The sequence below is a fragment of the Scomber japonicus genome, chromosome 5 (genome assembly GCF_027409825.1).
Source record: "Scomber japonicus isolate fScoJap1 chromosome 5, fScoJap1.pri, whole genome shotgun sequence".
NCBI classification, from domain to species: Eukaryota; Metazoa; Chordata; class Actinopteri; order Scombriformes; family Scombridae; genus Scomber; species Scomber japonicus.
The window spans coordinates 30,257,119-30,273,262 of NC_070582.1; the positions used below are offsets into that span (position 1 = coordinate 30,257,119).

The following is a 16,144-nucleotide window of genomic DNA, read 5'->3' on the forward strand; positions in this document are numbered from 1 at the left end:
TTGGAGTCTGTTCTGAGCCATTTATAAACTGTAACTGAGCATTTAATTTAAAGCATAAAGGAGAGCAAGCTTTCATGCAGTGTTTATGGGGCTGTGGATGTGTCTAATCTCTATGGTGACTCACAGTATGATCAGATTACCATTTCAACATGACGGGGAGCTTTAAAACTAGAACACCGTCCTGTCTGATGACTTGCCAGCACTTACTACTTTGTCTGAAGATTCTGGATGCGTCTATAATCCGTCTACAGCAGAAGGAACACTATACAAAAGGTATACCGTACTATCGTAATGATGTCCTTCTCTTTAAACATGGTAAAAAGACAGCACAACCCTTTATATTATATTCCTTTATTGGTTGAAGGGGTTGATCCTATATAGTCTAACTATTTCCATGTTTTTTTTTCTTCATAGAAATAATTGTTTTAGTCTACCCTTTTTAATGTCATTATCTTTAATTAAAGGTCAACCCTGTAAAATAATAACTTAAGGAAGGACCTATGGACCTATGATGCAAATTTCCAGGTCCACATATATATTTAGATTCTGGGGTGCAACTGGAATATTTTTGCACGACTTCCAAAAACTGTGTATTTATCTTGTGCTCGTCCTTTATGCAGACCCTCAGTTCAGCCTCTTTCTAATAACAGGCCATTTTGGCTCCTGTCTCTCTAAGGACTGATTCCTGATGAACTCATTCTATTCTCTGATTGGCCAGCTACTGTAAACTGCCCCTTAGCAGATTTCCAGCAGCTGGAGAGGCAATGTAAACAAACAAGTTGTAGTAGAATTTCACTTCTTTTTCTTCTTCTTTACTCAAAAAGGAAACTTCTCAAACACATCTGTACATGTTCAAGCCAGAATCCAATCCAAAGTATATGAGAGGGTAACACAAACAACACATGGAATAGCCTTAGCAACAGCCATAGCAACGAAGGCTACAGACAATCTGATGTCATTGCGACGAGGAGGTGGAGGTTACTTTCCAAACAACAGGTTCAGAGCAGGTTGAAATCCTGGATCTTGACTTGCAGACAGCATTCTACATACAGTCACCTCAAGTTTTAGACCTTTGACTATGTTTAACATAGATATACAACAACATTACAGTATAAAAATAACAGAAAATCACAAAAAGTATGATATGTCCCCTTTTACAATGAAGTGAATGTGAAAAGAAAATCAAATGTAACTACTCTACAACCTGTCCCTCTAGATTGAGTTTTGGAGATAGTCCAGCTGCAGTCGACGAGTATAACCAGTCACTCACTAACTGCCTGATGGCTCATTTTCTATATATTATATCTGAGACAGACTCAGTGTCTTAGTGATGATTAGAAAAGCCAGTTACGCATGACTGCATCATTGCTTTTCCCCCATGCCAGGGTGGCTCTGTCAACATACATCAATACTCAATGAGCAATACTGAATTTAGCAACAGTGGAAAGCTCCAAACCTGTGTTCATCAGATCATATATTTTTAGAATCATTAATCATTTTCAAATCTCATAATTTCCATGCACAGTGACACAGAATATGCTGGTCAGGGTTAGTTCTTCAGTTTGTATTTAGGGTTTAAAAAAGGAAAAAAAAAGTCTGCATCTCACCTCTTCTGGACAGGTTGACTGATCTACCTGTGGGGCCTCCTCGTTCCCGGAGACATGAGCCTTGTTTGCCGTCGATGAACAGGTGACGCACCTGAGAGACGGAAAGGAAGATAAGATGAGGAAGAGAGAAAGACATAGGAGATATAAAGAAAGATATGCTCTTGATTGTAGGATACAGTAGGATTCAGATTCTACATCTGAGAGAAGACATTTTAATACAATACTACTGTCAGTTAGTACAGATTAACTACCCTTAAACTCTTTCTTTTAATGTCAAGTTTCATTCATATGTGTATGGGACTGACCTGGTGGGGGCGTACACAGCTGGAGTTGAGGTTGGGGTAGCGGGTTGCGGGGTCAACGGTGTACTGTTCAAAGTTTTTACTGATGTTCTCTGTGGTGGTCTGAGGCAGCAGCCGGTAGATACTCTCCCTGAGGAGGGTCAGAAGAGATAACTTGAAGATTTATGATACTGAAGCTTCAAAGGTTCTAGAACTACTCTGGAACCACTTGATCTGTGTAAGACCGGGTGAAATGAGATTAAGTGGAGGGCATAAAACATTACTGTCAAAAAATCAAAGCGTTAAAACTACAAGTGAGGACAAGACAGGTTTATTTGAACTCACAACTAAAGTGACATTTGCAGGTATGTTTATATGATGTTTATTGTTCTGCAGCAGAGCAGCTAATTAGCTTCTAGTCTTCAAACTGATGTTAGCTGTGCACATCCAGCTAAAGTGCAGGACAAGACATGTTTATGTTTGTAAATTAGATAAGGATAAAAATTCAAAAAAACTCCTAGGAGAAGGAGACAAGGCATATCTTGCTGCACAACATACAACAACATGTCTAAACCTGACAGATATGTCCTCAGGCTGCCCTAAACACACACAGCACACGCATTCTCACACACACACACACACACACACACACACACACACACACACACACACACACACACACACACACACACACACACACACACACACACACACACACACACACACACACACACACACACACACACACACACACACACACACACACACAAAAAATACATGTACAGGATACACTATATACATATATATAATTAATGTTATTTTGTACTGTCCAAATATTTGGAAATGTATATTTTGATGCTCTGTCAACATTGTTCTCAACACAACACAGCTCATTGCATTAAACTGAAAAAGACTTGTGACTTGTTGTTTAGAGTCTGTGGATCTTGTGTTGTGTAGCAGGATGCTGTCAGGCTCGGTGTGACCGTCTGCTCTGCTGAATGCTGATATTGCTGCTTTATGCAAATGTGGTTTTAAATTAAGCTATTAGATTGAAGTAATGGTTTACTGATGGATTAATGCAACGATATGGATCACCATCAAGAAACTAATTTTAAAAATCTCCTTTTTGATTTGTTTCTCTCTTTTTTCCCCCTCTTGATGTAGTGTGGGGGAGGGGAAGGAGGCAACTTAATTTCAGTTGGAATTACAATTTATCTCCCCATTATGGGTGTAAAGTTTCACTTGATGGTGAAGCGAGAGGAAGGCCTATAGGATCACTATGAATACTTTTTAAAATAACCCTCTAGGGAGCATGATTTTTATTTTTATTTTTATTTTTATTTTTTTGCAGCAGCAATCTGGCCTTGAGTTATACATATCTTGTAAACAAACTTTACAGTTTGACATGACAGTTGGGAGATCATGGAATGTCTCATCAGGAGAGGGTTCGTTCTCTGGGGAGCATGGACATCCTCTGTAAATATCATGGTAATCTGGCCATTAGATTTTAAATATTCACTGTGCACAAGTCAAAATTGAAGTCTGATTGTGGAACAACAATGGAATGTCAGAAGGTCACTAAAACATCAGGGGTTATCTTCTGTATACAGACATATCTATGTAAATGTCACAGGATTCTGTCCAGTTGCAAAGTTATCTTGCTATGGTTGTCTTAAACAAACAAACTCACTAACTGTCCTCAACAGTCTTTTTGTCTGTATGAAATCCAATGAAAGAAGAAAATTACAGAGGGCAGACAAGTCTATCTTACTTGAAGTTACAGGAAGTGAAAAATAAGCACACACACCTCTCGGCCAGTACCTCCAGGGGGTTCCTGCCCTGTACCCAGCCCCTCACCATCCAAGCTGTGTCGAAGGCTGCCAGAAAGCCCCGAGCACAACCTGTACCCATCGGCCAGAAGGGCTGCAAGCATAGAGCACCATGTCAGTGTTAACATTAATGAGCCTCAGTTAAGCCAGAGAACAAGAGTATCAAACAACCATGACAACAAACAAACAACCCCCATCGCTGCTGATACCTCATACCTCAAGCAGACTATCTCCCACCAGTGCGACCACTAGCTGATGACCGTGTTTCTCCCTGATCAAGGCGGCATTCTCTGACGCGTACATGCTGGTGAAGTCAAACATGGCCACGTCCGGCTGCCCGTAGTGGTTGATGGCGTAGTCCAGTGATGGCAGCTGGTAGTTTGTGCCGAAGTCAGCTGCTTCACGGGCGTAGGACAGCAACGCTTCCTGGTTGACATTGTCTATGCTTAGCAGACGCTCTGTTTCTATGTAGTCCTATATGGATGGGAGGAAGAGGAGGGTTTAGGGCAGAGATCATACATCAATATCAAATTATTTAGAGATGCAGTAATCACTTATAGTTACAAAACCATAGAGAATCATTATTGCACTCTGCAGTTGTCCAGCTTTACAATGACTTGTGACCTCGTATAGACTGTTTTGGTTTCCAGCCAGCAGACTCCTCTCTTATCAACCCTGTCTCTAGACACAGTAGGCAGCTTTTCTCAGCTAGAAAGCTGATTAGTCTAGCATCTGGCAACTAGCTGGTGAACATAAGGTAGCATTTAAGAGTTTAAAAACCAGGACAGTACTAAAAAGGTGAGTTGGTAGTGCACTTCCATTTGTTACGGGGCCAGAATACAACTCCAAATAAATGCTATGCGTTAATAAGAAACAGATTTGTCATACCAATCTTATAATCTATTTGTAGCACAGTTCAAATGCTCATGGGCCTAAAAAATCAGCTTTACACAGATTAAAGTAACATTTGCTCTCTTGTTAGACTGGTTGGGTATCTACCTCTTTATGCTTAGTAAAAAGGTTGTACCTCCCCCTCTGGTTTGATCACTTACATAAAACCAGCAAATAAACAGGAAATGTCTTTGTCATAATTGTTCTTTTGTTGTCTGGAACAAAAGCCTGACAAATTCAGTTTTGACTTTGGGTGTTTTAGTTTCCCAGATTAGCTTCCTAATTTAGGCAAGAATTTAGGTCAAATATAATCCATTAGGGAATTTGGCATTCAGCCTAACAGCAGTACTTAGTGGTCAAGCTTGTCTTTTTTCTTTTTTTTTCAAAACCGGCAGGGCAATAAGAAGGCAGTTTGCTTTAACTTCCTTCCTCTGAATTGCAAACTAGTAGCCAATATTTTGTCACAGGCCACTGTGTGAAGTCAACAGTAGTGAGTGATGAGTCTAAACATGTCACCCCCCCCCCCCCATGAATGATGCCATCTACCCTCTGAGTCACCCGGGAAATAACTTTGTCATGCTGTTTTGACTTGTTACCAGAGTGAGACGCATCATTATCCCATGGCTCTTCATCTAAATAACATTTACAGAGAAGCTGCATGGCGGCTCGGACATAGAAACAAGATCAAAGACGTTCATATTTCTCCATAAAGGAACTGATATGTCCAGACTGAGGGATGCAATGTATAAAAATAAGTTAGTTTATTGTATCAGCAAGCTATTATGAGTGATGAGGCCTCTGAAGCTTTGGCCACATGTGGGCACGCTGTTACATAGCTGACGCAGTGGAGTGAGAAAACACTCTGCACAATGTAAGATGAGACCCACAGCTCTGAGGGAACAATGAGGCCTGGTTTCAACACCTGTGTGAGTTTGGGATAAAGAGGGGAAATAGACAGTCTTCCACATCTTCCTGAATATATATATATCTATCTCTGTGTGTGTGTGTGTGTGTGTGTGTGTATAGAGATAATTGCTTGGGCAGACGTTCAGCACGAGGGTTAAAAACACTCTACCTAATAAGATCCTGTCTATGCCCTGATGCCATAATAATAACCTCATTTATACTGTCTAATCCCTGGAGAGGACACATGGACCCCCGCTGAGAGGAAACCTCTGACTCATCTCTCTCTGTGTGTGTGTGTGTGTGTGTGTGTGTGTGTGTGTGTGTGTGTGTGTGTGTTTGTAGGGGACATAGAGGAAAGGTGAGAGAGCATGCATCTAATTAGAGCTCTATTTCATTATTATACCCTATGGAGGCCCATCACTCACTGCTAAAGCTAGCTGCTCACCAGTCTGGCAAGCACACACATTCCTGTCTACCTAAAAAACTATTTGTCCTCTACTCTGGGAGATGGCTTTAAATCCTGTGGACCGTGTGTGTGTGTGTGTGTGTGTGTGTGTGTGTGTGTGTGTGTGTGTGTGTGTGTGTGTGTGTGTGTGTGGGAGGGGGGGTCAATAAGTGTGTGTTCCGGTGCTAATTTTATCAACCACATGAGGAACAATATTAAAAAATATTAGAAAAATATGAATTCAGCAGGAAAGCTAATGTGAGTTTTTGTTCAGAGTCTGTGGATCTTGTGTTGTGTAGCAGGATGCTGATATTACTGACCAAATACCCCTATATCCATATTTTGACAATATTGTAGGGATGACTATCGGTGCTTTCACAAAATATTTACGCATTGATATTTGTGATACATAATCAGAGAAAATCAGTCATGTGGATACAATGACTAAGTGGATAAAGGCAGATAATAGAAACAGTCTGTTAAGCTCAGAAAATGACATTTTTTCAGAGTTTGGGAATGAAAACTATATTCATGACTCTACTGCATCACCACAGAGCAGGGTGACATGTTTCTTTACCTTTTCTGCTAGAACTTCACATAGGAACACATTGCCTTACAGACATAAAAACTGAACATGACACTAAACTTTACAGAAACTGGACTTAGGCCTATCACAATAATTATCTACTTATCGTACAATTACGTAATTATCAACGTCATCATGTCTATATATCAACTTATTGTATGATACATGGACATGACCCTGATAATTGTTTTGAACTCAGTATTGCCACACTTGACTCATGTCACATTGGCTAAGCAAGTAGTGTCCTCCATTCCTCAAGGTACTTACCTTCATTTTATGGAAAGGTGAATAACTCTGTCCTGGCCCATAATGGCAGTCTGTGTTTTTACTGAAGTGTAGTTCCCATTCTCCAATCCAACCCCCCGCCCCATTTGCATTATTATACTATTATATTATCATTATATCAGTGCTATAAAATGATTTTCAAATGACAATAATATTGTTTATTGCGATTATTTCTGAGACAATTTCATCCAACAAAAGTAGTTATCATAACAGGCCTGGACTGAGTTGTCTTTAATGATGAAATGACCAAAATCAATTAAAAATGTACTCTAAATCAAAACTTAATGCCAAAAACACTGCTATGTTTGCGTGTGCGTGACAGAACTCACATGTATAATGACGCCTTTGTCCAGCAGACTCTGCTTCTTCGCCGTCATGACGAAGTAGTGGGTGTTGTCTTTGTAGTAAACTATGTTCTCCAAGTCAATTCCTGAAAACATGACAAGAATTACTCAACAGAGGACAACTTTAGGGCTCTGGCAGGGAGCAATTAAGAGTGAGAGAAGCAAACAGAGATCACTGTATGGTTAAACAAAGGAAAGCAGGCTGCACACTGGCTTTTTCCCCTCATTCACCTGTGTCCTCTTTAAGTTCCAAAAAGAACTTCTGGTTAAAGATGAACGCCACACCACTGATTTCCTCCACTTTGGCCTCGGCTGTGGTGTTCCTGTTGACAAAGTTAGCGGTGATAGCGATGGCCAGTTTGCCGCGAAACTCCTTGCGGGCAAAACCTGCCGAGACAAGAGACATAAAACTTTAGCAGCGATATTTTTAAGAGAGATGCAGATTCTGACTAAAAGTTATAAAGCTGCTGAATCTTGTTGTAGGAGTTTCTCAGCAGTAATACTTCTAGAGTCTGTTTACCAAAGTGGTAATCAGTTATTTTATGCGTCAGCAAACAAACCTCTCGGACATTTCATAAAACAACACACACACACACACACACACACACACACACACACACACACACACACACACACACACACACACACACACACACACACACACACACACACACACACACACACACACACACACACACACACACACACACACACACACACACACACACACACACACACACACACACACACACACACACACACACAAGATTCCAGTTGAACAGGAAATGTCAACAGGAAACGTCAACAGGAAATGCTTTACTGAAAAGCAGCTTTGCGACACCTCACCTCAAGCCCAGTAAAAAAATATAACAAATACAGCTTTGACTGCAGGGTAAATGTCCTACAAATGTGGGTCAGTGACAAACTTGTCTCAGCCTAAAGTGAGATCCTAAAGAAAAATAGTGTCACTTAAACCACCGTCACACAAAATCCCATTTGTTACCACGTTTCCTCCTCCCTCCCTCCCTCTCTCTCTTTCTCTCTCTCTCTATCTCACCGTCTAACGTGTTTTTGCGTCCGTCAGCTCCGATCACCACGTCAAAGTCGAAGTTGGACACTGGGTGGCTGCTGGGCCGCACCTCTGCTCGCCACCCGGGACCTGAGGAAAGGACACCGCAAAAACAACAACTTGAGATTGATTGTTTCATCATCATGTGTGTGTCAGTGAACATTTAGAAAAGGAAAAAACAGATGACAGATGGAGGACCATTCCATTTGGAGGACAGTGGGGGATACAAACAAGAGGCCTCTGATGCACATATAATGATGAAGAGCTGATTTGATTGGACCACACAAGTTTTATGTGGTTATTTCTCAACTGCCACACAGCAGCAACATTACTTGTTCCCTGGAAACTTAAAGTGGAACCAAAATGTAGCAATCAGCAGACTATCAATAGATTTGCATTATTTTCCACATAGTTTGCTTTAAATACTGCCACTGCAATCACCTTCATCTGTAGGAAAATGTCTGATCACTTTAACATGTGCTGTGTGCTTTCCATATATAGCTGAGATATGCAGGAGCGTCTGCTGGTTATAGGAGAGAATTTCTGTTCCCCTCCCTCATGCGTGTCCCTGCCACTCATGAGAGCCTTTAAACACGCAGATAACATAACCCCCCCCCCCCCACACACACACACACACACACACACACACACACACACACTCACTGTTGTCAGTCTGCTCTTCAGGTGGCTCCAGAAGTTTGACGAACTCCACGTTGACGTGAATCTCCACGCCCAGAATCAGACAGACTTTCAGCAGCATCAGCTGGAGCTGACGGATACCTGGAGCAGACACAAAACACACCCGTGTATATTAGTGTGTGTCCAAACAGCACGCGAAGCAGCAAAATAGCAAATATGCTTTCGAAACCACAGTTTGCTCAAGGTGGTTTGCTAAACATCAGTATGTGTGTTTTCAGACAGCGAGCAACTTGTTACTGCTACCCAGTGACGTGTGTGTTCTGTAACTTTGCTGCTGAGGCTTCATCATATGATACAGGTTGCTCTCATTCTTAAGCCTCGTGACCGAGCTAAATAGAGCCAATTATAACTTAAAATAAAGGAAAGAATTAGAAAGATGAAGCAAATCTACATTATACTGGAAACAATGGAGGTGGTGGCAGCATCAATGTACTACTAAAGCTTTTTTCTTTTAAAGCTGTGACTGTAAAACTTCAGTCATTGGTACAGTATTTCAGTGTATTTCACATACTTACTCTTGGGCAAATCTACAGATGTAATTGGGGTTTTTTAAAAACAACCACACAAACCTCCTGCTAAGATAATTGCTCTTCAAGTTTCAGTCAAGTGTGATTTCTTATGATGGGTGCGGTTAGCTATTCATTACAAATCACAATTGATTGGATACATTTATGCAACTTGTGTACTTGTTTTTATTTAGTTTCTTTAAAAAATCTATTTAACTTTCTTCCCCCCTCTTCTTTTTTTCTTTTTAACCTATGATGTTGATTTTAACTTGATGTACTTGTTTGCTGTTGGTTTATTGCTTCAGATGTAAAGCACTTTATGTAAGAAAGGTGTTATATAAATTAAGTTATTATTATTATCATTATCATCATCATCATCATCATCATCATCATGTGACTGCCACCAATTTCAAGATGAATCATCAAGAATATTTTTGTACTTTTAAAGGTTTTGTCACTTTGCAATTTGGACATTTTAGAATGTCTCCAACTGACTTCTAATGTGCTAAAACATTTGAATGACTTTTTTTGTGAAGAACATGTTTTAACCCAAGTCAATGTATTTATATATCTATATTTAAGTATTTACATTCTTCTAGAGCAAAAAGGATGCACTGATTCAACTTTTCTCTCCAAATACTGATTTCAATAACTCAGCTGAGGGGGTCTGACATTGCTCAGCTGTTTTATTCTGATATTTAAAAACAGTTTTCCCACACTGGAGTTATTTTTATGTAAGGTAAAATGAGGTCAGTGTTGAGTCAGTGGCCTGCTGTGACTGAATGAATGTAACCAAGAGCTGAAACTTTGCATTTTACATTGACAAGAAAGTGTATTTAACATGAATCCATAATGTAAAAGCTCTCAGTTACCATGGATACTAATCCCTACAAAGAAGACTATAGAAACTTACTCAAGTGACAACAAAGAACAGAAGACAAGCTATTTCACAGATTTAATATAGTAGTTTACACACACACTGTAGCTCAGCTTTCAGGTGCTTTCTTGGCCATGGTAAAAGCTGGAAGACATGAGTGCACCTACAGCTGATAACAAGTTAGGATTATGAACAGTCAGCAGAGCTCATGTTTGAGAGACTAGATATTTATACATGACACAATTACTAAAGCTGGAGAGGAAGAAGTGCCAATGGAAACATCCCACTGGGGAGATACAGACTGAAGAAACAAACTACAGCAAACAGGAGGCTGCTGGAAAAACTCCTCTAGTAGGTTACACAGCGTCATTTAGCCAGTGAACCCCCCCCCCCCCCCCCCCCCCCATGCTGTACTGTTAAATATAGAGAGGAGAAATGAAAGCCACTTCTGTAAGGACAGCTCTGTTTTTGTGGCCGCACAATATCACATTTATCTGCATAGCTGTGATTTGACACACGGTCGGCCTTATTTACATGGCAGGCTTAGGGAAACTTTGCATGTTATCTCTTTTAAAGCTGGAATAAGCATGACTTCACAGTACAGCAGGGTTTCTCAATCTTTCTGGTTTTAAGTCCCAAAATTTTAATTTAAATTAAGCGCCACATTAGTTCATGCAGGAACTAATGTGAACTTTAAAAGAAAGACTAAAATGCATCTTACAAACATGATGAAGAATTGAATAATCTGAACGAAGTCTAAACTAAAGTAAACCAAACTAAACTAAATCAAGCCAAACTTAATTAAACCAAACCAAAGTAAACTAAACTAAACTAAACTAAACCAAACTAAGTTAAACTGAACTAAACTAAACTGGACCAAAGTAAACTAAACTAAACTAAACCAAATTAAGTTAAACTGAACTAAACTAAAGTGAACCAAACCAAACCAAATTGAACCAAACCCACCAATCATAGGCATTCTCACAACAAGGCCATTTATGTGATCCACTTCTACACTTAGCCCTGCCACATCAATGCTGCCACTCACATTGATGCTGACAAAGCTTTGCCTCCACCACCTCAACATCCACCTTTTGTGGTTTAGAGTACTAACATGGTCAAACCTAGCTTATCCAGGGAGCATTTTTGAGAGAGAGGGTCAACAGCAGCGAACAAGACTGTATTTCTATTTGTCGCAATAAATGTTTAATCTATGACGAGAGTGTTCCTGACTGAATTTAGTTTAGGCAAGAAAGTTATGGCTCTCTCTTCCTCTCCAGAGCACTGAAAGTAACAGGAAGACAAAAGGAAGAGGAAGAGGGAAGACTTTAGTTTCAGTCAACTTCCCCAGTTTGTTCTCCAACTAGAAAATATTGAGTTTTTTGAGTATTTGAATGATCTGAGTGACCGCCAATAACATTTTGCTGTAACAACACAAATTAACACTCACTTATGTGGTCGATGGCGCCAGCGCAGAACTTCCCGTAGAACTTCTTGGCCCCGAGACCTCTGAGGTCGTGGATGGTGAAGGGCCATAGGTGGAGCACATTGTTCCTGGAGAAGGTGTCTCTCTTCTCGATCACCACCACCTTGCAGCCCAGCAGGGTCAGCTCAATGGCTGTCCGCAGACCGCAAGGACCCCCACCGATGATCAGACACTGATGAGAAGGAGGTTTGTTTTAATGTCACAAAGCAGAGTCACAGATTCGTCCAATTCATATCGATAAGTATCACATTGACATAGAAGGAGGCCTGATGAAGAAGAACCTGGAGGTTAAGGTTGGGTATCATTTAAAAAATGATGATATCAGTACCAATCCAAGTACCCTACCACTACCAATTGAGTACCTCATTTGAATAAAAGATACACAAGATTACATAATTGCATTTTGAACCCTAACCCTAACCCTAACGCTTGCATTGACAGGCTGTAAGAAAGTCCATACAAATAGTCATAAGATAATAATGCTATAATACTCCTAATGTTTTTGTTTTACAGCCTACAACTTCAATGTTCTGGTTCTCTATCACCACTCTGACCAACCTAGTTTTCAGCAGCAGTAGGCAGCCGTTTTCAGGGGGGACAAAGCCCTGGTAAACCCAATGTCAATACTGCCTGCCCAGCACCAAATAAAAGACAGACAGTTAGGTGAACATAAGGGAGCATTCAAGCACTCAAGAGCCACATTTGGTTCTCAGCAGGTGGCAAAGACCAACATAGGTCAACTGTAAAATGAGGCTGAATAATGGATTTATATTCACACGTAAGTCAGAAACACACTACAAGACTCCTGAATGTGTAAATGGCCAACTTTTGCTAACATGCTTGCAACTGGGCCAGGTGATTACATGTCAGTATTGTGTTTTCAGAAGGCCCCATTGCCCGAAAGTAGGACATAAAATCTACTTAAGTTGCTGTAGGTAGCTTTTGTTAGAGAGCACACAATAAAAGGTAAAAAAGCATGTAGTAACTACAGACAACACTGTGTCCTAGTTCCAGGCGACATACTAAATCTAACCAGGCCTTGTGTACGTGGTGTATTCACAGTAGAAAAAGACAGAATTAAGTATACTGATGAGATGTGACGTCAGTATTCACATCATGCCCCCAATTGTAACACGCAAAGGAAATGAAGGAGTGATTCAGCTGTAATAAGTTAAACAAAGTCGTGTACAGCTCCAGAGACAAAAAATGTCAGAAGCCTAACCCAAAACTTGTGCCAACTCATCTGCCCCAATTTTCTATAAAAACCAGATTGCCCACCCAGCTTACAGGCCCGTCAACGGTCTCCAAATAGCAGTTTCTCTCCAAAAAATGTGTGGGATAATAAGCTAGCTGTTATTTTTGGACAGCCCCATCCCCGTTATCTCCCCTCTGAGAGTCTCTGGCCTCTTTCCCCTCTGGACGTCTTATCTTTTCCTTCAGATATGAAGTCATTGCAATACTAAACTGAACGTACTCCTTATAATACTTTGACCTACTTGGTCAGCCAATAAAAGTAGACCGGCACATTACATAAAATATAAAATAAGACACTTTTCACATGAAATATCCTGTCTTTAGGCTTCAGTTTTAAACCATATACTTCAGTTTTACTAACATGCAGTATCCCCTATAAACAGCTTATATTACTTCATCCATAAATTATATTAACAGAATTAGCTCAAGTTATGTGCTCCAAATCCAATTCACAAAGTTAGTATTACTACTTTGCTCTAATTAATTATTTGCATATAATTACACCAATAATCTACTTACATAATATACAAATCCCTATTGGCAAAGTTGCTAATTGGCTATTAAACAAATATAAACATAATTCCTCAGTGATGGAGTCTTTAGTGAGGGTGAACAAATAGCTATATTATAGTATGTAAAAAGGTTTATCCAAAGATTAAGCAGGGCTGTGATGAATGTCTGTCATTTTATAGCAGTTCTATCAATTAGTCATCAATTAGGTCTGAGATGATCTATTAAAAGAGGCACATATGCTCTACGCAATAGGAGACAGAAAGGAAAGAGAAAGTACCTTAACCACAACCAACACCACAACCTTTTTATAATAATCCGTTTCTTGCTGATTGATAACAAACAAGCTGAATAATGCTACCCAGACTGAACCACCCCTCATTGTGTTTCACAATAACAAACAGAGGCTGTTTTCCACAGTTAAACCGGCTTAACTCTCTTGTCCTCGGGTCAGTTTTGACCCAGGAGGACAACAGTTGCACAGTCAACGGGAGGGTTAAGGTGCATTGTTCTGTAGCAAGCATGAACACATGCTTATTCTCACAGCAGTGCACTGACCTGTGCTACTGTCAGATATTAGACATATTTCACTGTTTTCTGGTGCATTTCTTACAGCTGTGTTAAGTTACTGCTAATCCTGCTGATTCACATTAAAAGCTTCTTCCAGCAGCAAAGCTTTTTATTTTGGAGCAGCTAAAGGAAATACAATGTATTTGTCTCAGAACTTTGTTGGCCGCACTATTCTCCAAAACAACTGGTCTACTCAACAAACTATGAATATATTTGGTTAAGTCAATTAGTCATAATGAAATGGCTGCGACTAGTGAATTTATTTACAAGTTTACGTTTACTCAACGCAAATTCTTAGCGCTGAGGCTAACTTTGGTGAAGCTTGCCCAGCAAATGTGAGCCATTGGCCATTAGCTAACTGTCTCCAAAATGGGGGAAGCTATTAAACCCAGAAAGAAGGAATAGTTTGCAGACAGATATTAGCTTTGGTTACATATACTTCTTTTGAATAAATTGTAGCGTTAGCGACAGTTACTAAGTGAAATGGTGCACAATCCTCGTAAAACAATATGGCAGAGAGGTGTAAACAATATAGTTAAGAATAAATAGAAAGAAGGTTGGACAGCCGTTGTGATTAACCAGCACAAGCCCAGCTGTCCTTTACGAAAAAGTTATTACCTCACCAAGTTTCTACAACCAAATATTTCAGAAGATGCACCAATGAATTTTGCTTCCCTGCTTTCCAGGTGTGACCAGGACTATATCTCTCTTTATCTAAATGTAAATAAAACCTTTCACAGCACCATGCTATCCCATGGAAAACCTCAACGATGGTTGTGGCTGCTCATAGCAAATTATAGCTGCTGAGATACTGAACCATGCAGGTTTTGTATGGTCTATTAGCAGCCTCATACTCTGTTACTGTCCATGTCATTCACACTCACACTCTTACCCTTGTGCCCTGGCAGGCTTTATTCTGGCTGTACACCTTGTGCTGTGCCTTTTTGTCCAGTTTGGTCCACAGAGCCTGGCCCTTCCAGGAACAGACTGCAGCCTTCAGTGAGCTGTAGAAGTTGCTGTAATCCAGAGGGTCCAGTTCCAGCTGCCGGCAGAGGATGCTGAAGGCCTGCAGAGTCCCCTTACATGTGGATGTCTGGACGAAGTTCTCAAAGAGCTGGCTGGCCTGAGCCGTACGCTCATCTTCTGTCTCACCCATCTGCTCTGATGGCAAACTGGGTCCAATCTCCTCTCAACACTCTCTCTCTCTCGTTTTCTTCTACTCTTTCCTTATCCTGTTCGATCACACTGTCAGAACTGGACTTCTATGATGTGGCTGCCATGTTCAGCTGGCTCTGAAAGAAAGGAATAATAAAAAACACTTTTAGATACAAAGAGACACGGACAGGCAGGAAACAAAACCTATCAAAAATCAGATGATCGGTCTTGCAGGAAGCTGGGAAGTAAAATATTTTATGAAATTAAACCCTTCTAGACATTATCCCACTCATAACACTGCTGTTCACCTGACTTATTTTATTGAGGGCAATAAAATAATGGCTGTAATAGCTCTGAGGACTTCCTTGTTTGTTTTTTTTTGTTTAACTTGTATGATGATAACCAGTGGATCAGACAAAACAAGAAACAAGACAAAACAAGCAATTTACTGACATGATTTTTTTTTTTTACTTTTTACCAACCCAAATATTCACACAGATAATAACCAGCAGACAAACTAATTGAAAAAGAAAGTAGTCGTTAGTGGCAGCCCTTACATTGATTGTCATTAGTATCATATGCTATAGATGCAACTAATGAAACAAACAGTTCTAGTGACCATTGTCAATTCAGTTCAACCCTATTGTTAAAGCCATAAGTAAATAATCAAATCAAATGTGTTCAACCTCAATTTGGCAAACGCATAAGAACAAAAACCTCCTTTTCACTTTTTGCTAAAAAGTAATGTAATAAAACTCATCTCTAATTAATTTACTCTGTCCTGTTTTACTCTTCAGACAAAGACATCTAGTTTATGTTGAATGTGATATTATCAGCACCAATA

At 40.0% G+C, this 16,144-nt stretch overlaps 1 protein-coding gene across 1 annotated transcript in view; it reads right to left on the reverse strand.

Moving 5' to 3' along the window:
• Positions 1-15,301, reverse strand: part of mical2b (microtubule associated monooxygenase, calponin and LIM domain containing 2b) — a 42,671-nt gene extending 27,370 nt beyond the window's left edge. The window contains exons 1-10 of the mRNA XM_053319982.1: positions 15,038-15,301; positions 11,776-11,983; positions 8,907-9,023; positions 8,232-8,333; positions 7,406-7,561; positions 7,160-7,260; positions 3,934-4,191; positions 3,696-3,811; positions 1,913-2,039; positions 1,608-1,698 (exon numbers count right to left, since the gene is read on the reverse strand). Of these exons, the coding sequence (XP_053175957.1) occupies positions 1,608-1,698; positions 1,913-2,039; positions 3,696-3,811; positions 3,934-4,191; positions 7,160-7,260; positions 7,406-7,561; positions 8,232-8,333; positions 8,907-9,023; positions 11,776-11,983; positions 15,038-15,301 (1,540 nt within the window). The remainder of the gene's footprint in view (positions 1-1,607; positions 1,699-1,912; positions 2,040-3,695; positions 3,812-3,933; positions 4,192-7,159; positions 7,261-7,405; positions 7,562-8,231; positions 8,334-8,906; positions 9,024-11,775; positions 11,984-15,037) is intronic.
• Between the last annotated feature and the right edge of the window lie 843 nt (positions 15,302-16,144).